Source organism: Manihot esculenta, chromosome 6 (assembly GCF_001659605.2).
Source record: "Manihot esculenta cultivar AM560-2 chromosome 6, M.esculenta_v8, whole genome shotgun sequence".
Classification (NCBI taxonomy): Eukaryota; Viridiplantae; Streptophyta; class Magnoliopsida; order Malpighiales; family Euphorbiaceae; genus Manihot; species Manihot esculenta.
Window position 1 is genome coordinate 3,839,718 of NC_035166.2, and position 22,054 is coordinate 3,861,771.

General features: G+C 39.6%; 1 protein-coding gene across 4 annotated transcripts; it reads right to left on the reverse strand.

The window, feature by feature from the left end:
• Nucleotides 1-1,519: 1,519 nt before the first annotated feature.
• On the reverse strand, nucleotides 1,520-8,187 carry LOC110616459 (18S rRNA (guanine-N(7))-methyltransferase RID2). 4 transcript variants are annotated; one of them, XM_021758819.2, is made up of 10 exons: nucleotides 7,894-8,187; nucleotides 7,663-7,776; nucleotides 7,487-7,562; nucleotides 7,307-7,390; nucleotides 7,154-7,209; nucleotides 5,712-5,768; nucleotides 4,048-4,097; nucleotides 3,763-3,915; nucleotides 2,231-2,366; nucleotides 1,520-2,140 (listed from the first exon to the last, which is right to left on the reverse strand). In XM_021758819.2, the coding sequence occupies exons 2-10, from the start codon at nucleotides 7,759-7,761 to the stop codon at nucleotides 1,976-1,978; spliced, it is 876 nt and encodes a 291-aa protein (XP_021614511.1). In that variant the 5' UTR covers nucleotides 7,762-7,776; nucleotides 7,894-8,187; the 3' UTR covers nucleotides 1,520-1,975. The 4 variants fall into 4 exon arrangements, with proteins under 4 accessions (XP_021614511.1, XP_021614512.1, XP_043813816.1 ...); XM_021758820.2 differs by having other exon boundaries at nucleotides 7,663-7,806; XM_043957881.1 differs by lacking the exon at nucleotides 5,712-5,768.
• Nucleotides 8,188-22,054: the final 13,867 nt, after the last annotated feature.

A 22,054-nucleotide genomic window follows, 5' to 3' on the forward strand; every position in this document is an offset into this window, starting at 1 on the left:
TCCGCTAGCGAGCCTAAGTTTTTTTCGGTTGAATTCATTAATAGTTTTTGTTTTGTTTTTTTTTTTCTTTTGATTTTTTCTTAGATCGTTTTGGGTTTCCTTGCTTTCGGGCAAGGACGACAATCCATATCCCTCGCCATGATTATAGGTACATGTTTTTTTTTTGGTTTTGTGGTTTCGGTGGTCCAGGTTGTCTATTGGGTAAAGGTTGACTTCTCTTTGGACATATTGAGTGCTGATAGCTCGAGTTTTACCGCCAGAGAGATACCGTTAGTGTGACGCTCGTATCTTAGGATCGCCTACTATGTCTGGAGAATCACACTCCTGCTGGCTGTATGCTCTACAGCGTCTCCACCTTGTGCAATCTGTTTCTAATACAACTGTTTCAGATCTGTGCTCATCCCGGAGCTTCCAATTGGACATGCATAGTTTATTCTTAAATATTTGTCCTATTGTTATTGCTGATTTTGCTGCCCCTATCCTTGAATAATTCTTTATTTTGGTTCGTGATGATGCTGATGGAGTTTCGCCTTCTCCGTGACGATGACGATCGAAATTTCTCTCCATGCGGTATTGAATTTTATAACTGGATTGAATAGATTTTAAACTGATTTCAGACTGATTTAATTGCATTTTATTCTTCTAATTTGATTTGAACTATATACAAAACTTTAAATCTCGTGTCTTGAGCTTTTTTTACCTTACAAATATAATTGTGCATTGTTTAAAAAAAATTATTTATTCTATAAATTAATCGCAATATTCATTTATGATTGTTAATTTCAATTATCATATCTTAACTTTGTTAATCTCTTGATCCTTATGTTATATAAATTTTATTTTTACAAAATTTTTGCAATAAATATTTTATTACTAAAATTATCAAAAATTTTATAAAAGCATCGCTCGGTGCTTTACTAATAACCTGTTCTAAAACACGACTCATCTTTTTTTTCTCACTGTCACACAATACTTAAATTAAGTCTCAATTTCTTTTATAAAAATTTTTTTTAAGTAAATATTTTTTATAATTTCTAACATTTGGATCACATAAAAAAATTTTGTAAATAAAAAATATTTTCTAAATAAAAAATAATTTACTTTTAAAAAATAACTATACCTTAGTAAAAACAAAGCCGTTATTATATTTTAATATTTTAAGTAGTAAAAAATACTTGCTGAAAATATATTTCTTTAAAAAATATTTTCATAATAAACAGTTTTTAAATACTAAGTCTCGGTAAATAAGCGGAAACTAAAAAACCTCAAAACTCAACCACGAATTGTGACCATCTTCAAAATCGGTAAATCTCACACCTTGCAGTCAAGTGATCCAGTGGGCATCTGTGTAGCTTTGTCAATTGCCAAATAAGTAGTCATTACTTGCAACAGCGAGATTAAGACTTATTTGACCCTTACATACTTGACTTTGATAAAAATACAAGGGATTAATTATTGAAAAATAAATAAATTAAACTTATTTAACCTAATAAAAGAGTAAAGTTTAATTGGACTTATATCAAAAAAGAATTGTAAAATTGACTAGGCATGAAAGCCAATCCAAGACAAATCAAATAATGTTTTCCTGTTCTGCAAACAGCCAAAAAAATAAAAAGAATGTTTTTAAAAAAATGTTGGGAAAAATCCCATGAAATCCATTGGAACTTTGAAGCCATTCATGGGACTGGTATTACTTTTACATGCAAACAAAATAATTTAGGGAAACAAATTGCATACCTTTCTACCTCTCAAAGTAATTTAAACCAAAACAAAACAAGGGAGAACAAAGTACCTTCTAGGTTTTGGCTAGAATAATCATCCCTCCCCACCTGACTTCATGCTCTGTTGATTGTTATCCACCTCATCTTAGTCATCTCTAACCATGAATTAACCAAGAAGTAGCAGCAACTCCAACATGCATCAGTGCATATAGACAGGAACATCCGCACCCAAAATTTAAATTACAACATATAGATCAAAATCGAGCCTTCCGCTTTCTAGCAGTGTATTTTGTGTTAGGAGGCACATTAATTCCTTTATTTCTCATTTGCTCCTTTTTCCTCAGTACCCATTCTCTTCCCTTCCCTTTCTTGTTTACTTTCTGCTTTTTCCTAGGTCTCTGCCTGTCCGAAAAGCGAACCTGATAAAGATATAAAATGGTCTGTAAATTGAAAAATGCCCCCATAACAGGAAAGTGCAAAAAATAGAGAACAAGCTAAGAGCAACTAACAGTCTGATTTTCCTCATCTTCACTGACTTCGTCTTCAGAACAACTTTCTCCATCTTCACCTTTTGCCTTTGGAGTGGCTGTGGTTAGTGATGGTGGTCCACAAGTGAGGACAAGGTATTCTTTCCTGCTCTTGGCACTGCAATGAAAGGATTATGCATGTATTAGTTACCCATCATGCTAATTCAATATTAGGGAACAGATTGTTCTTAAGATTAATTCTAATGGCAAGCCACATGCAACACTCAATTTGAAAATTTTAACAACACTTTGCTTTTAATAATTGAATTGTATAGTAAATTTCACTAGCAAATGAATTTTACATTTTGATAGATATTAACGATAGGAACAAAGAAATGAATTCAGCACTGCTGTTACCTAAAATGCTCTTAACACAAACCCTCTATTTGGAAATTAAAAAATTGCAAGAATTCAATTCATTTCATTTTTTCTATCAGTTCTCATCCTGTGAAACACGAAAAGTCAAAGAATTCAACTCTTTTTTTAAAAATAAAAAAAAAATCATTTTCAGAGATAAAATTCATGCAAAAAAAAAGGTGCGATTATGTGAGAATTGAATTTATTTCCTTTTTTTTGCATATGATCTATTCCAAATGACGCCAATATATTAATGGAGAAAGAGAGACATATGCATTGATTTGATAGCACAAGGTTGCTTATTTTGTGAATTGAGGAGCAAAAGAAGCAACACTTTTTATATGAATGTCCCAACAGTGTTGAAATCCATAGTATTGAAATACTAAAATTCATGAAAATACTTGAGATTCCAAACTCATCTACAAAATTGCAGACAGTTGCAAAAAATTTCAAGGGACTGGACTGAGATTACACGCCCAAGTAATCCGATGTCAATGGCAAGAAAAACGGTGCAGGATAAAACAATAATGATAAGAAATACCTAAATTATCCAGAATAATTCCTAAGAAAGCATGGGATGAAGACATTATTATTTAATGGCAGAAAAAGTTGTAGAATTTGAAGACTTAGTCCTACAACCAGTACAGAACTCTCTTGTATTGCTGACTTTAACAACAAATATCCAACAAAAAGAAGCCATTTTATCTGGTTGCTGATAAGACATTCATGACTATTACCATATCTCCCAGGTATTTTCACCTACAGACCAAAAATACAATACAGCAAACCAGCAAGCACTGTAAGTTCAAGTTCTACATTAGAGTCGAAAAATTATCATTGTACACCAAGGCAAAGGCCATAGGAAACAGAGAGGAAAAGCACCAGCAAACAGCTCTATCTAACTCCTAGTCAACTAGGAGAACAAACATTCCAGATCAACAAATAATAATAATTTCATAATAACCATAATTGAAGACACTCAATGATTTTTTTCCCCTCTTACCATTTACAACTGAGACACTTTTTTCAATTAGAGACCATGACCACACCACAACAAACCCAACCACAGCAAGATCTGATGAAGATCCATGACCAATAACATTTTCAAAAGGTAAAACATTTAAATACACATGAAATGAAAACTAAGCCTAGTGCACCTGTGAGGATAGTCAACTACCACACCCCCGGCAAATCCAGCATGCATAGCAGATCTCAAAATCAGCTCACGCTGAGCTAGATTTTCAGGATATACTTGAAACACTGCTCTTGCTCCCCTTGCCAAGCATCTATATAATGATCCAAAGAAAGCCCTACATTGAAATTGACAGACAAGTTTGTAACAAAATAAAATAGATACCTATTGTTCAGAGTAGTCCAATAAATGAATCGTGCAATTTTTTCATGATTGTATATAATAGCTAAACATCAGAGAGAGTACATACTTCAATCTCAGTTTTGGCTCATGGGAGGACTTGTCAGCATTGCATAACCACTGTGATGTCAATTCAAAATAAATAAGGTAAGTTGACCAGAACAAATTGATAGAGTACCACATAATTTGACAATTAAGCACCAATGGATCATATTGAATGGCAAAATGTTTACGCATAAGACTACGACTACTGTACTAAATATTCCAAAGCAGTGGAAAATATCCATCTGGATATGCACCCACATCAAACACCAGTGCATTAGTTAATATAACATAGGCATAGGTGAGAAGCAACATGAAGCTCTGTCTTCCTATTGGAAATATATGTGGATCTTCATACATTAATAACACTTAGGTAATTCAACTTGAAAATCATGGAACCCCGACTTGATACCTTTTCATCCAATAGATTTTCGCATCCCTTCTAATGCATCTTCCAAAAATCTCTTTCCTCATCCAAATTCAAAAACATTAAATAGTCTATCGACAATGTGTTCAAGAATTGGCCACTTCTTTAAATTGATCTATATTTTTCAACAGAGTAATACTTTTGATATAGAAGAAAAAACACAAGGTAGACATGCATCAAACAACTTCATCCCTGAGATCTCAGCTCAAGTAATAAATGAGTAGAGGCTGGAAAATGGGTATACATTATATTTCAAATGCATAGCATAGCTACAGCCATGTAAACTACTCATCATGCCACCTACAATACTTAATATTCAACCAGCATCAATAAACTGCCATCTATAATCTATAAAAACAGGAACCAGATTTGCAGTCTACCAACTTTCAACAAATAAGCAGCATAACCATGTACTTGACAATCTGAAAAATAAATATATAATTTGCTTCTCTAGCAGTGGTAATCCCAATTCCCTTCAGGATGAAAAGGCTCCATTATGGTCTCTATGGAGTCAATGATATCTAATTGTGGTAAAAACTCACCTCTAATTTTTAATTCACGTCTGTCATAAAAAACGAATAGAGTTCTCTCTATCATTAAGGTCAGGATACTTCTGTGGGAAACTAACTATGAAATGGTGAATTTTGCTCTTTTACTTTTTTCAAGGTTCAGTATAGTTATTTGAGATTCAAAATTGATCTTGCTTTTTCTATGGTGTTTTTGGTATTTGTTCTATAACTGTAACAGAGAAAAAGTGAGAGAAAGGAGAGAAAATTTTCTGAAAAATCAGATGGTCAGCTTTCATTTTAGATTAGAGGAAAGTATAGTAAGCAAACAAGCAATGTGCACTAAGGCAGAAAAAAGGCATCTTGGGATATAAGTGCAAGGCAAGCTCTAGGAATGTTCTTAAGAGGTAGCTCAACGAAATAACATTTGCTAGAACATTCAGATTCCCTGGGATAGCACAAGTTTCCCAAATAAACCAACTTCTTTCTTTTAATGGGTAGGAGCTTCATCAAGGTGGCAACAACGAAATGCTAAATGCAGAGGATTGCATATAACAATATAATGACTCAAATAGGTAGTAAAGTCAAGGAAATAATACAAGACATTTAAGGAATTAGAGAAGTAGGAAAGAATTTATATAAAAAATGTCACAAACATGACAACATCACAGATTTGGAAAGGAAAACAAAAATTAATAGTATTTAGAAAACTTTAGCACAATATTGCACACATGCTAGCAGAATATTAGCAAATCCAACCTGAACAGCAGAGATACTGATGGCACCATCAATAACGCCAGGACGAAGAGCTAAACCCTGAACATAATGTGGACATATTATTGCCCAAAAAGAGAGACCAATTAAAACTAACAGCAAATTGCAAGTACAAACACGTCATAGTAGTAAATAAAATAACATCAAGCCAGAAAATCTATCTATAAAACCTATAAAGAGTATAAACAATTCTTCAATGATGTTTAGGCAACAAAAAGTAACCACATACGAGTTCTAATTTCTAAAAACTAATAATGGTTAGAAAACTACCTAAATATAAATTGGAATTTTTTGCATCCCTAATTTACATCTTAAATCATGGATCCTAATCCAACATGTGCACAAGGCAATGTTGCACAAGCTTGATTCAGAACAGCAGTTGCAAACATAGTTGTTAAAGGTTCAAGGCACACCAAGGCGCCAAAGGGTCCTTGAGCCTAGGCACAAGGCGTGGGTGTGCGCCTAAGCAAAACAAGGCGCAAAATAATAAATAAATAAATGAATATGAATAATTATTAAAATTAAAGAAATACAAGGTAATTATTTTGGTTTATCTACTTTCGTAATTACAGAATATTCAACTTTAATGATATGATTAAATTTGTAATTATAAATTATATTTATTTACTTGTGATTTATCTTTAATATTTATAAATAATATAATAATTAATTTAATGGCAGCAAGAAATTATATAAATTTAATATTGTACATAGTATGCAATTTTGTTTGATAATATAATGGCATCAACGAGGAACTTTTTGTTATACTTGGGAAGCATAATAGCATAGAAAATAGAGATTAGGGAATCCAAAAGAAAAATCTAAAAGAAGAAAGAAAGAGATGAGGAGGATGAGAAGAATCCAAAAGAAAAAAATAAAGAAAGGAGTAGAAGAAGAATAAAAAACAATTGATCCGTAGGAGGTCACAAAGGTAAGTACATGTTCTTTACTAGGAGTGGTTGTATCTGCGTTTGAAGTGAGGAAAAAGCCAGCCATCTCTGAATGGAGTGCCTGGATTGCCGAGGCGAGACAGAGGCGCAAGGCGTGCCTGAGTGTGCCTAGGCTCGTCTGGGTGTGCCTTTGAATCATTGCCGGCCTAGGGAGTGTAATAACTATGGTTGCAAATCACACATGCCAAATTACAGGGCATGTGTTGTATCTTCTTTTGTTCGTAATCATGCTTTAATTTCAATTTTTCTGCTGATCATTTTTATCATTACAGCCTGTAGCATGTATTGTTTTAAGTACAAGGACTCGCAAATACATTTGATGTCCTATTAAAAAGTTCTCTTTTACAATGCAAGAAACCAGAAATGATATCACTTGAAACTTACCTATGCATTTTATCCCTGACCATAAATTATGTACTGATCGCTCAACCATCTAGATGATATAACAAATAAAAATGAAAACAGAATTGTAGATACCTGCCCCATATCACCAAGCAAAATATCACCTTCCACCTCTCGTTCCGATGCAATATCTAGCTTAGACAAATAGTACTTTCTGTCAATGACCATATATATAAAAAAGGGTCACAACACAAATTTAAAAATTAACGAAATTGGTAATAGACATACTAAGCATTGATAGTGAAATGTCTAAGCCAATCCATTGGTGCCCATTTTCAGTCAGTGTCTCTCCACTAAGTCCTGATCCACAACCTAAAAAAGCCCAAACCAACCAAGGTTAACAGAATGAAGCATACACATGTAGAATAGTAGAGATACATTCAGGCATGTGTGTATATGATTTGATACCGATGTCAAGAAGTAATCTGGGAACTCCATCATCCGGCAAAGCAAGAAGCTCTACTGCTCTCTCTGATAGCTTTGACTACAAAAAGCACATTAAAAAATAAAACAAAAAACACAAAAAAAAAATTATTTATGATTAGATAATAGAACCTAATGATCAAAACTGGACAGAGAAATACCTGAATTTCAATAATACGAGAAGAAGAAGTGTACTTTCGGGCTTCAACATCATCGTAGAATATCTCAGGCGGAGCCAGAAGCTCAGGCCGACTTGACATGTCTTCAATCAACAACTAAGAAAGAAATTTTGGGAACACATTGAACTGAGAACTTCAGATAATTTTTTCGTTTGGAGAGTTCCATCAGTCTGTGGACTATAAGGCAGGAGAATGAAGAAAGGAAAGAAGTACCTGAACAGGACTGAAAGACCACAACACGGAATAAGAGCAGATATGTCGATAGAGCAGCAGCCTCAAGGAGATGGAGCAGCGGGCCAGCCGCAAGGAGAAGCTGTTGCAGCAAGGGACTGAGGATGAGCGGCAAGGAGCAGTGATGGCGTGACTGAGGATGAGCGCCGACACCGAGTAGGAGCTTACCGGCGAGGGATGCAGGGCTGTGCTAGGTGGTGGCAGCGTCTGTGCTCCTGGGTGGCTGGGGCTTGTATTCTGGTTTTGAGAGACAAGTTTAGGTTTAGGTTTATTTTATGAGAAGAGAGATTTAGGATTTATTTTATTCGGTTCTTATATTTTTTAAAATTTATTAAAATATATTTTTTTTAATAAAATAGTTCTTTCATTTATTTTTATTATTATTTTAAAAATTTTATTAATATAAAATATTTTTTAAATATAAATTATTTTTTATAAATAAATAAAATTTAAAATATATAATATTTTATTTTATTTAATATTATTAATATAAAATAGAATTTTTATATAAAAAAATATATACATCAATTAAAATATTAAATATAAATATTTAATGAAATATACTCATAAATTTAGTTAGTACCTATAAGAGATTTTAAGTTTTACTCCTTTAACTTTCAATGTTTATTTTAAAATAAAATATTTAATAAAATATTTTAATATATAATATTTATATTGATATTTTATATAATATAAATTCATTTGAAATATATATATATAGAGAATATTTATTATTATATATAATAAATATAAAATATATTTATTTTTATTATAAAATTTAAATTAAAAGTTAAATATTTTATTAATATGAAATTTTAAAAAATTATATTGTAATTTATCATTAAATTTTTTTAAATTCAATTTAATTATTTGACCAAAAGTTTTAATTTTATTATCATCTAAAATTTAAAATATAAATATAAATTAATGTAAATATTTTTATCAATAACCCTTTTGATAAATTGTTTATGTTATTAAATTTAAATTCAAAAAAAATTAATAGTTTTAAGGCTATGACAACATATTTAAAAGAAAAAGGAAATTTATATCAATATTTTAATTTTTCTTTAAATAATTTTTATTTTACAGATAAATGATGCCGACTATAAAAAGATACTATACATTTTATCAATAATTATAATAATAATAATAATATGAAATTAATTTATACTAGCATGTAAAATATATTAAGATTTTAGTTTATCCGTGTATATATGCAGGTTTAACAATGGCCAAGAGAGAAGGGTCAGTTATACTTAAGCAATAAAATTATATTTATATAATATTTCTCTCATAATAATTTAATGGCAAATGTTAAATTCGTCTCTAAATTATACAGTAAGACTAAAAATATTTAATTTATTTTTATTTAAATTTAATCCTAAATTTTATTAAAAAATTAAATAAATTCAAATAAGATCAAATATTTTAAAATATATTTTCTATTCAAATTTCACTTTTTATCCTTTAAAATCATGATAAGGGATGGTTTTATTTGAGTTTTTGATATAACTCAAAGCGAAATTTAGACCGAAAGTTAAATTTTAATATATTTGGTCATCGTTGTATGGTTCAAGGACAAAATTGATCGTTATTCATAATTTAATACATTATCATTTGAGTGGTATAGAAAAATCTTATTGTATAATAAAATAAACAAAGTCTAAACATTTTATTGCAAGCTAAGTTTAAGTGTATATGCATGAAAAAAATTTCTTATAAGAGAAGAAAATAGGGAAAGAAAGAAAGAGGAAACAGAAGAAATGGGGTTTGTGAATTGGTTTTTGCTTGTAGAAAACGTCATTTGGGTTCTCAAAAATTGCTTTCATTTTGTTTTGCAAGATAAGAAAAATGTGGTGCTTTCTAGGTTTTGTTTTGGTTTATTGTCGTTGTCTCATCTCTAGTCTCCCTCGCCATGGGTGGGTGTTGAGAAGGTTTTCTTTTGATGTTTTGCTGCTTTTGTTTATTTCTTTTTGTAGTTTTCTCGATGATTATTTCGCGAATATTTTTTTTCTGAACCTGTTGCATAAGGGTTGTTATGTATCAGCTTTCTAAAGAAGGCTTTCAAAAAGTAACGTTGGTATCTCGAGACCACATTAATTTTTCTGATGGCCATCGCTCTCATAGGCTATAAATTGATCGTGAGCTTTGTTGCATCCCCTCTCTACAAATGGTGCCAATTTGAAATTATTTTGGCCTTTTCTGTTTTTCTTTCTATTTTGCACGTCTGTTATAAGAATGTTTGGGTTGTGTTTTCTTTTGGTTTGTATGATATATTATCCATTACTCTACTAATCGTCATTGTCATTGAGGTGTTGCGCTTGGCGCGATTGGTTGGTGATGGTGCAGTGAGGCGGTATTCAAGGTCGATGATGGCTGCTTTTGGTTTGTTTAGTGCATGGGTTTAGCTTATATAGTTTTGATTTGATTTTTTTCTTTATTTCGATTTGAGTGGTTTAATTATGTTGTAATTTGGTTTTTCTATTTTGAACCTTTGACTTGGATATGTATCTTTCTATTTTTAGCCTCATGAGACTTGAAAATGCAATTTTGATTGTATAGTAAAAAAGAAAGATAAGATTGAATATTTCATAAAGAAAATAAATATTTAGTATAGAACATTCAAATAAATATTTCTCAAAGAAACTACATTTTTTCTTATATATATATATATATATATATATATATATATATAGTTTATTATTTAAAAGAATTTTAAATCTTAATTTTTCAATTAAAAGAATAAGAGAGAGCTGATTTCTTTATTATATTCACACTTTAAAAGGTACGTGGTAGGGAGCCAAGTTTTAGAGCATCCTATAAAGCCATATTCTTTATTATGTTCACACCTTTAAAAGAGACAATGGAGAGCCAAGCTTTAGAGCATCCTATAAAGCCACATTTTTATGATTATACCTGTGCAAAGATAAGAGAAAAATGGCTCTGCAAGCTAAGCTAATAGGTTTGTGGTTTTGTTCAAGTATGGGTTTCTTTCTTAGAGGTATTTTATTCAAATCAATAGTTAAAAGGCAGTCTACCAACAGGTAAAACCTTCAAAAATTCACTGTAAATATTTTTTTTACTATTATTAAATAATTTTAACAAATTCATTTTTAAAATATATCCAATTTATTTTGATGTTACATTTTTTTATTTACTTATTTTTAATGTCTTTTTTACCCTTATTTTTATTTTTTGTATGTATACATAAAAATGATGCAACCTGCTTATAAAATGCAAGTTGATGACCGCTGGATTTCTTCACCTCAGAACAGGGGCTTGACCACAGCCAAAGGCCCATGACACAGAGGCCCACGTACTTGATACCCCCCAACAAGCCTGGCTCATTCCAGCTTCCGGGCCGGGCTCGACCAAGCTTCCTCACTCAGTCCAGCCTGATCCCTGACCAGCAGACCCCTCTCAGGCCCAGCGTCCAGCCCAACTCTCGGCCCAGCCCGGGGTCCAGAACAGTACTCACCAGACAGCCTGGCAGATCCGCTCGAACGTACGCATGAGGAGAATCAGAGGCCGTTACGCATGTAACAGGCAGCTGATACCCTAGTACACCCGAATCTGTATGGCAGAGACGCGTGGCCCAATCCTGGAAGAGACCTTTACACGTCACCAGCAAGCAAGACAATGTATAAAAGAGGAGTCCCCTCCTCAGAAAGTTTTAAGTCTTATTCTGTAACACAAAACCCTTGAAAAACCCTATTCTATTGGATCTCAGATCATCAATTGGCGCCGTCTGTGGGAAACGAAGGAGATCTTTTCATCACCGGAGTTTTCACTTTCAAAACCCACTGAGATCCACAATGGCAAACCACCAAGAAAGTAACCTTAATATTCTAAATGACTTAAGCTCCGCCCAAGAGGGGCAGCAGTTCTCTTTTTCTAGCCCTACGACGTTGAATAACCAAACACCCATCTCTCTTAATCCCTCGCCAGGCTTGGCAGGGAATACTCCCACCATGACCCTGTCTAACCAAGACATTCAAACCATGGCTCTCCAGCTACAAACCACTGCTCACTGGTTGGGGCAGATAATGCAACAAAGGGGACTTAGCACCCCAGTAAACGCACTCCCAGTAGTGGAGGAACCCAGAACCGATGAACCCCGACCTACCTCTATCCGCCTCCAAACTAACAACCACGATGCCGGAGAAGAGGAAGAATCGGAGGCCCGAATCCATGGGAGAAGGGCAAGAGAGATGATAGAAAATGAAGAGGTGGACGACTATTCTGCTGAAACAACCAGGGAAACGGGAACTGAAACAGAGGAGGAAAAATGTAGTTTGGGCAAAAGATCCAACCCAGAAGACGAGAAAATGAACCAAAAACTGAAAAGGTTGAAGGAGCAGCTCCTAGCCGAGCTAGGTAAGACAGATCAGAGTCAAACCTCCTTGCCTACTTCTTCTCCCTTCTCAAAGGTAATGCAGCAGGAGACCGTTCCCAAAAAGTTTATGATGCCGCCGATGGCGGCCTATAATGGGGCTGGAAACCCGAGAGAACATGTCATGAACTATAAGACCTTCATGGAGTTGCAAACTCTGTCAGATGCTCTGATGTGCAAGGTGTTCCCAACAACGCTCTCGGGACCAGCGAGGGCATGGTTCAACAGCCTGGAGGCCGGAAGCATTAAAAGTTTTGGAGACCTTGCCCTCCGCTTCATCAGCCGGTTCGTAGCCGGGGTGCCAGCAGATAGGAAGACAAGCTATCTGGAAACAGTTAGGCAAAAAGCTGGTGAATCTCTCAGAGAGTATGTCGCCCGTTTCAATACGGAGGCCCTGCAGATTCCCGAGCTCGACGAAGGAAGGGCGGTAGAGGCCATGCAAAAGGGAACAACCTCTGCCGAGTTCTTTGGTTCTTTGAGCAGGAAACCTCCGACCTCACTGGCCGAGTTGATGAAGAGGGCGGAAAAGTACATAAGGCAGGATGACGCCTTAGTAACGAGTAGATTTGCCAAAGGGGTGGCAGGAAAAGAGAAAGCCCCGGAAGAAGGAAGGCTGGAGAAACACGAGAAGAAGCGTGGGAAGAGGCCTGAGCCATATAAGCAGGCCTGGGAAAGAAGGAATCAAAGGCCCCCCCTCCTCCCAGGGCTCATGAACCACGAGTGCTCCCCCCTTGGGTTCCTGAGAAGCCTACTCCCCTCAACGCTTCCAGAGCCGAAGTGCTCATGGCAGTCCAGGATAAGGAGTTCCTCCAGTGGCCTAAACCCATGAGGTCGGAAGCAGATCAGAGGAATCCTGACAAGTATTGTCAGTACCACCGGACACATGGCCACGATACAAATAACTGTTTTCAGTTAATCGCGGAGATTGAAAGATTGATAAAAAGGGGGCATCTCAAAAATTTTGTGAAGAAACCGGAGGGGCAGAGGCCTCCGCCCAGTCCGGCAGCCCAGATGCCCAGGAGAACCGGAGCTGGACCAGTGAATGATGGGTCCAGTGGGACTATTAATATGATTGTTGGAGGAACTGGAGGACGGATGAGCCGTCGAGGAAAGAAGAGAAACCGGGAAGGAGAGATCAGCAATGGCGAGGTCATGCAGATCGTTGAACACTCACCCATGGCCATCGTTTTCTCTTCAGAAGATGCACAGGGCATTCAGATGCCCCATGATGACGCGCTTGTTATTGAAGCAGTCATTCATAATTTTCGGGTGAAGAAGGTTCTGGTGGATGATGGGAGTAAGGTCAATTTATTGCCATATCGGGTTTTCCAGCAGATGGGAATCCCGGAGGAACAGCTGGTTCGGGACCAGTCACCCATCAAAGGGATCGGAGGAGCACCGGTATTTGTAGAAGGGAAGGTGAAGCTGGCCCTTACCTTGGGAGAAGCACCCAGAGCTCGCACCCATCATGAGGTGTTTTTGGTGGTTAAACTCCCACTGAGTTACAATGCGATTTTAGGGAGGCCGGCGTTGTTTAGCTTTGAAGCTGTCACCAGCATCAAGTATTTGGCACTCAAGTTTCCAACGGAAGAAGGAGTGGGAATGGTTCGGGGCAGCCAGGAAGAAGCAAGGGCGGTATACTTGGCCACAGTAACAGAACCGAGCTCAACTGGAGAAGCACTCGACTCGGAAGTTCTGGAGGTCAGAGATGAAACAAAAGAAGCCCGGATAGAGCCAGTCGGAGAATTGGAGACCTTCCCCTTATCAGAAGCAGATGCAAGCAAGGTTTTCAGTCTTAACGCCAACCTCACCAAAGAACAAAAAGGTGAAGTCATGACTCTGATCCGAGGTCACGCGTCGACCTTCGCATGGAAGCCCTCAGACATGCCAGGAATTGACCCCAAAGTGATGACACACCGATTGAATGTCCTCCCCGAGGCCAGACCAGTGAAGCAAAAGAAGAGAGTAGTAGGAAGAGAAAAACAGCAAGCCACCCGGGAGGAAGTGCAGAAGTTAGAAGAAGCAGGCTTTATTAGGGAAGTAATGTACCCACAATGGTTGGCAAATCCTGTGTTAGTCAAAAAAGCCAATGGCAAATACAGGATGTGCATAGATTTTACCGACCTAAATAAAGCCTGCCCCAAAGATTGTTACCCCCTCCCCGATATTAATAAAATGGTCGATTCAACGGCCGGATTTGATTATATGTCTTCTTTGGATGCTATGTCTGGTTATCACCAAATCCCAATGGAGAAGTCGGATGAGGAGAAAACCTCATTTATAACTGAAGACGGGACTTACTGCTACAAAGCTATGCCTTTCGGATTAAGAAACGCCGGGGCAACTTACCAACGATTAATGAATAAAATCTTTAAGAACCAGATTGGCAGGAATGTAGAAGTGTATGTGGATGACATGGTGGTTAAAAGTTCAACTTTTCAACAACACATAGCAGATCTAAGGGAGATATTTGGGGTGTTAGATCAATACAGAATGAAGTTAAACCCAGCAAAATGTGCTTTTTTCATCAGGGGAGGAAAGTTCTTGGGATACATGGTGAGTGGAAGAGGCATTGAGCCTAATCCGGAGAAAGTAGAAGCCATATTGAATATGCCAGAGCCGACCTGCGTAAGGGACGTCCAGAGATTAACCGGGAGAGTGGTGGCGCTTAACCGATTTATGTCGAAGTCAGCAGAAAAGTGTTTACCATTCTTCAAAAAGTTGAGAAAGGTACCAAACTTCGAATGGACGGAAGACTGCCAAAAAGCTTTCGCGGAACTTAAGAAATATCTTAGCTCGCCTCACGTGCTCAGCAGTCCCATAAAAGGGGAAGAGCTTCTGATATATTTGGCAGCCTCAGAACAGGCAATCAGCGCGGTACTAGTAAGGGTAGAAGGAGGAGAGCAGAAACCTGTTTTCTACATCAGCAAGGTACTTAGAGACACTGAGGTCAGGTACTCGAACATTGAAAAATTGGCTTATGCCTTGTTGTTGGCAGTCCGGAAATTCAAAGTTTATCTGGAAGGCCACCAAGGAGTTGTGATGACGAACCAACCCTTAAAGAAGATCCTATGTAGGCCGGAAACTTCAGGACGGATGTTAGCATGGTCCGTGGAAATCAGCCCCTACTGTCTGGAATACCGACCTCGGACAGCAATAAAATCTCAAGCGCTGGCTGACTTCATAGCAGAATGCTCATTTAACGGGGAGAAGGAAGAATCATCCTCAGAGATGCCTAGAAAGGAAGGCGAGCAAGAGCTTTCCCAAGAATTTAGCTGGAAGCTATATGTAGACGGAGCATCAGGATCTGAGGGCAGCGGCGCAGGGATAATGCTTAAGGGGCCGGAGGGCTTCAAAGTGTGTTATGCTTTACGGTTAGAATTCAAGGCTTCTAACAATATGGCCGAGTACGAGGCCTTGGTGAATGGGATGTTGATAGCCTCGGAAGTAGGGGTAACCGACCTCGAAGTAAATAGTGACTCTCAACTGGTGATCAACCAGGTAACGGGGGTATATCAAGCCAGAGACCCCATCATGCAGAACTATCTTGATAAAGTAAAAGCCATAGAAGCCGAGCTCACAGAGCGGGGAGTTATTGTCAGATTTCAAAGAATACCTCGGAATGAAAACGAGGAGGCAGACCTGCTTAGTCGATTGACCAAAGAAGAGTTAGAACAGCTCCCTGACGAAGTATACATACAGCATATCCGCACACCTGCTTTCCAAAAGACAAACACAGTACTGCAAGTGGATCAGAACCCAACGTGGATGAGCCCCTATCTAAAATATTTGGAGAAGGGCGAACTCCCTGAAGACAAAGACGAAGCCAGAAAGATAGCAGCTCGAGCTGCCAACTACCAAGTAATAAGGGGAACTTTGTACAGAAAGGGGAAGTCCAGCCCATGGCTCCGATGTGTGAGTCCGGAAGAAGCTGCAAAGATAATGGAGGAAATACATAGAGGCCTATGTGGGGCTCACGAGGGAGCAGGGACATTAGCTAACAAAATATTCAGGCAAGGATACTACTGGCCTACTGTTAAGAAAGAAGCAGAAGAGTTTGTCCGAAGGTGCGACGTATGTCAGAGATTTGCTAATGCCATCAGGACCCCTGCCACTCCTCAAGCAAGCATATCCAGTCCATGGCCTTTCTCACAATGGGGAATTGACATCCTGGGACCTTTCCCCAAGACTACGGGGCAAAGGAAATTTGTAGTAGTGGCTGTGGAATACTTCTCGAAATGGCCAGAGGCAGAAGCAATAGCAACAATCACAGCCAGAAAAATGATAGATTTTGTATGGGGGCATGTCATCTGCAGATTTGGCATACCTAGAGTGCTTATCTCAGACAACGGCAGACAATTTGACTGCAGCACCTTCAAAACCTTCACGACGAACATGGGCATATGGCATAAGTTCTCCTCCGTGGCCCATCCTCAGACCAATGGTCAAACGGAAGTCACTAACAGAGCAATCCTCCAAGGATTAAAAAAGCGGCTGGACGGTGCAAAGGAAAACTGGGCAGAAGAACTCAATAGTATCCTATGGGCACTCCGAACTACTCCCAGAGCACCCACTAAGGAAACACCGTTCGCACTCGCTTACGGTACAGAGGCCGTAGTTCCAGTTGAATTACAGATCCCCACTCATCGAGTTCAATTTCTCAGTGAGGACACTAATGGGGACAAGTTAAGAAGCAACCTGGATGCTCTTGAAGAAGTTAGGGAAGAAGCACAAGTCCGAACTGCTGCTTATCAACAACGAGCGGCAAGATATTATAATCAAAAGGTCAGAGAAAGAAGCTTAAAGGTGGGAGACCTGACTTTAAGAAACTTGGAAGCTACAGGAAAAAGAGCAGCCGCAGGCAAGCTAGCACCGACCTGGGAAGGTCCATTCAAGGTGACAAAAGTGGTTAAGCCCGGGGTATACCGAATTGAAGATATGCAAGGAAACCCCGAGCCCCATGCCTGGAACGTCCAGCACTTAAAAAGGTACTTCCCTTGAAATATATGTAAAGAAAAATATTGTACTCTGAAAGGCACAAATAAATAAAATAACGCCATTCTTTACGCAATGATGTTATCTCCATTAAGAATGTTACTTCTCTTTGAAAAAGAAAGAACAAAACTAGAAGACCGGGATCCCCAAGATCTCCCGGACACAAGACCAGGATCCCCAAGATCTCCTGGCGAAAGAAGACCTCCTTGAGACATAGAGACCTCCTGGAGGTAGAAGACCGGGATCCCCAAGATCTCCCGGACACAAGACCAGGATCCCCAAGATCTCCTGGCGAAAGAAGACCTCCTTGAGACATAGAGACCTCCTGGAGGTAGAAGACCGGGATCCCCAAGATCTCCCGGATACAAGACCAGGATCCCCAAGATCTCCTGGCACTAGAGACCTCCTGGAGGTAGAAGACTGGGATCCCCAAGATCTCCCGGACAGAAGACCAGGATCCCCAAGATCTCCTGGCACTAGAAAACCTTACTGAGACATAGAGACCTCGGTGAGGCAGAAGACCAGGATCCCCAAGATCTCCTGGCACTAGCAAACCTCCTTGAGACATAGAGACCTCCTGGAGGTAGAAGACCGGGATCCCCAAGATCTCCCGGATGCAAGACCAGGATCCCCAAGATCTCCTGGCACTAAGAAGACCTCCTTGAGACGTAGAGACCTCCTGGAGGTAGAAGACCGGGATCCCCAAGGTCGTCCCGGAATTACAAGACCAGGATAGGTCGTCCCGAAATTACAAGACCAGGATCCCCAAGATCTCCTGGCAAAAGAAAACCTCCCTAAGACATAGAGACCCCAGTAAAGAAGAAGACCGGGATCCCGTAGAACTCCCGGAAAAACAAAATAAAGGATAGCCGGTGAGGCCCCAAGGTCACCCCGGCACAGCCAGGATCTCGTAAGACCTCCTGAAGGTAAGAATAGTTGGTGAAGGACTTCAGGGCCCCCCCAAAAAAAAAAAAACTATATTTCCGACCTCACAAACATAGAGAGGTCCGGCGCTGCCGAAAAAAAAAAAAAAAAAAAAAAAAAAAAGAGAGAGGTCGAGCTCCCAGCTCGGACCGATAAGCCCAAGACCGAGCTCCTAGCTCGGATAGATTCATTTCTTCAAAAGATCAAGATACGAAAGCCAAAAACAAAGGCCGAGCTCCCTCCATAGAAGAACTCATAAATCCTTAGGAGGATACTAAGGCTATAATCCAAAGCCTACATCAGTTTATTTAAAATAAATATACAAAGTCTACGAAAGAAGGACTAGAAGTCAAACACTAGCATGACAGTTGCCATCAAATGGGTACGAGATTTGATCTCTCAGACGACAGCTAAGAGCTGAACTCACAACTTAAGATTAATTTAGAGCTTCTGAATAAACATATGAAGTCTACATTACACATACGAAGAGTAAAGATAAATGTCAAAGAATATGAAAAACAAAAAGGAAACTAATATTCCATTAATAACTATTACAATTTATTTCTCCGGTGAGGAAGGAGGATGAATAGTCCTTAAAGGACTTACATCAATAAGAACACCCTCACTATTTCTATTTACAGCCACCCCCGAAGGAAGCTCGGTGTCCCTTGGGCCAGAGCTCTCAACATTAATGGCAGGGGCAACATCTGACCCAGGGTGAAGGCTTTCTTTCACAGAATCAGAGTCGTCTTCCTCCGACCCTAGCTCGGATCCCTCTGAAGAAGACTCAGTTGGCCGATCTCGGTTCCTCCGGCAATCTCCTCGGGGCAAAGGGAAATCATCCTCCCCGTACAGCACTGACTCGCCATCTGAGTCCACTTCACGCCTACGAAGCTTGGCCAAAGGAATATCAGGAGCCTGGCTAGCTTCTCTTAAACCGCGATTGTAGCCAGTTACATACATGCGGTAAGCCTTATCAAAGATAGCCTGTTTCATTTCACTAGAAGCTTTATACTCATCAAGATGTTCTTCACAAGCCTCGGCTACACATTCCTCAAACTCAGAAGAATCTTTGTAGTCCTGAAGATGAGCTTCACAGGCCTGATCAATTTTAATCTTTAGCTCATCAGACTCCTGATACTCCGCTATATACTGATCGCGCTTCAGCTGAGCCTTCCCCTCGGCATACTTTACCACCTCAAGCAGGGCTAAACATTTACGCTCTAAAACTCTGACTTCATTTTTCAGCTGTTGATGGCGAAGGTCGAACTCTTCAGCCGAGGAAGTCAAGTCTCTGATACGGTCAGAGCTTGTGCTCAACTCCTGCTCAAGGACCTGCACCCGAGCTAAGGCCATCTCTCTCTGAGCCTTTACTTCTTCCAGATGAGTCTGAAGTCCTTCGAGATCAGTCTTTACGGCATCAAATTGACGCTGGACTTCAGCTTTCTGGCTAACGGCCTCATCTCTCTCCTTGAGAGCCTCTGTCATAGAGGACAGCTGCTCTAGAACTCCTCTACAACGAACCTCCAAGGTAGCTGCCCTCTCATCAGACTCCCGGAGAACATCGCGAGTCCGAGACAGCTCATCTTCTAAGGACGAGGTATGCTTTGCTATCTCGGCTGTTTTCTCTTCAGCCCTTTTGAGGGCCTCCAGCGCAGAATGCAATTCCACCTGGAGGAACTGGATCTGCTCCCGAGCAGCTACCAAATTGCCCCTCGCATCACTGGTGGCAGATATATTCTCCTCCAGACGTGCCTCTTCAATTCGGCGATCTACGGACTCTCGGAGGGAGCGATCACGGATATCCACCTCCATAAAGAGGCCCGTCACCTAACATGAAAACGCAACCATCAAGAAAAAGAGACAAAGCAAACTGAAAGGAAGGGGAAAAATGACTTACCATTAGAAGCATCTCCCTAATGGACGATCTGAGCTCCTCACGAGAGCGAGACTGGAAGGATGTTTGCTCCTTGGTAGAGCTGGCTAAAAGGCCGGTCAAAGCAAGAAGGCGTGGATCCGAGGCCTCTGTGGCTCCACCAAACATCTGCTCCCTAAGAAGGTCGGCAACAGCACTGGCCGGAGACTCGGATGTAATACCCGACGTCTTTAGAGAATTGCCAGGAGAAGGCAATGAAGGGTCAGCCGCAACACCTTTCCCTTTCCCAATGGGAGGAAGAGCTGGAGAAGATCCTGTTGCAACCCTGGACTTCTTCCGGACAGGAGAGGAGGCAGATTTTCCAGAAGAGGCTGGGCGCTTGCCTCCGGTCTTTGCTGGAATGCCCTCAGAACCCTCAGGTTCAGTCCTCACAGGGGCAGGGGCACTTTCACCAGAAACCTCTGGACTTTGATCCTCTAGGAGGATGATCTCCATCCCCATCCCAGAAGTCTCCTTGTCTTCAGCAGGGGACTTAAACTTTCCCCTTGACACCCCCTCAGTAGAATGGGCAGCACCCTGTCCCACTTGTTCGGTAGACTTTGAGCTCAACCCACCACGGCTAGATGGCCGAGCTGATTTAGTGCTGTGAGAGCTCGGCTTGGAAGCTTTAGAAGAAGCTTTAACAGGAGGCCGGCTGACCTTCTCGGAGGAAGCGACCTGAGCTAGCTCCATAGCAATCTCAGTTACAGAACGCCCATCCCCGAAGGCATCAAAAATTGCGTGCATATTCTCCCGAGACAGCTCAAGGTTCTTGGGGAATTTGATGCTGTCCATTTTAACCTCAGAAGCTGCAAAAAACAAGAAGTTATATAGAATCAGCATATTATCTGATATTCTTCGCAACAAAGAAACAGAATGGCCGGACAAAGCACTATACCCGTGTCCTGGATATCCCTAAGGTTGGACGCAAACATACACTTCTCGACATCATACTTCCTCTCAACGGAAGTCAGTCGAAGCAGCCCAACCTGCTCAATAAGACTCAATTCGGGCAGATCGTTACAGCCCGGAAAGATCTCCCCCCAACTTAGGTCCACATCCCATGATCGGCAGGACCCTAGTTTCAGCTCCGCCACAAGGAAATTCTCTATCCACCCCTTTATAGAATCCTTGTAGCCCGTAAGAAGAGATAGCCCATTGCGGGGGGAAAAATAATAGAAGTTCTGCTTCGCCCTAACCAGGCGGAAAAAAGTAACAAACAGACAGGCCGTAGGTGTGAAACCCCAACACAGACAGATAGACTCGAAACAGGACATGAATAAAATGGAATTTGGGGATAACATTCGAGGAGTTACCCCAAAGTATTCAAAGACCTCAACAAAGAAAGGGGAAAAAGGAAACGGTAGACCAAATTCTCTCTGCTTTAGGAAAAACACTATGCTACGACCCTCTTGAGAATCCACTAAACCAGGAGGGGGAGGGTAGGGAAGAACTATCCTCTCATTTGGACGAGGTGCTCGAATAAAATACAACGGAGTATCTAGAAGCCTCCGGGAGATGTAATCAGTTATATTGGAAGACGTAATACGCGACTCAAGGTTAACAACATTAGGAAGCTTTGAACTTGCCATTGAAGAACAAGGGAGCGTACCTGAGAACACAATAAGGTGAAAAACGCAAAGGGAGTCGCAGGAAGACAGAGAGCAGAAGAGAGCTAATTTCTTCGGAAGACAGAAGGAATTCGAAATGAAAGGCAATGATGAGATGGAACGTTGATCTGAACAGTTTTGTCTTGGAGCGGCGCGATCATTAATTGCTCTCGAAGTTTACCCTCTCAACGGTTAAGTAATAACCGGAGAGAAGGTAAAGGGGCAAAAGGATGATCGATTGGGCTTGTCTACATCTATCAAGGGCCAGGTCCACAATGATAGCCCATCACTTAAAGGCCCAGGCAA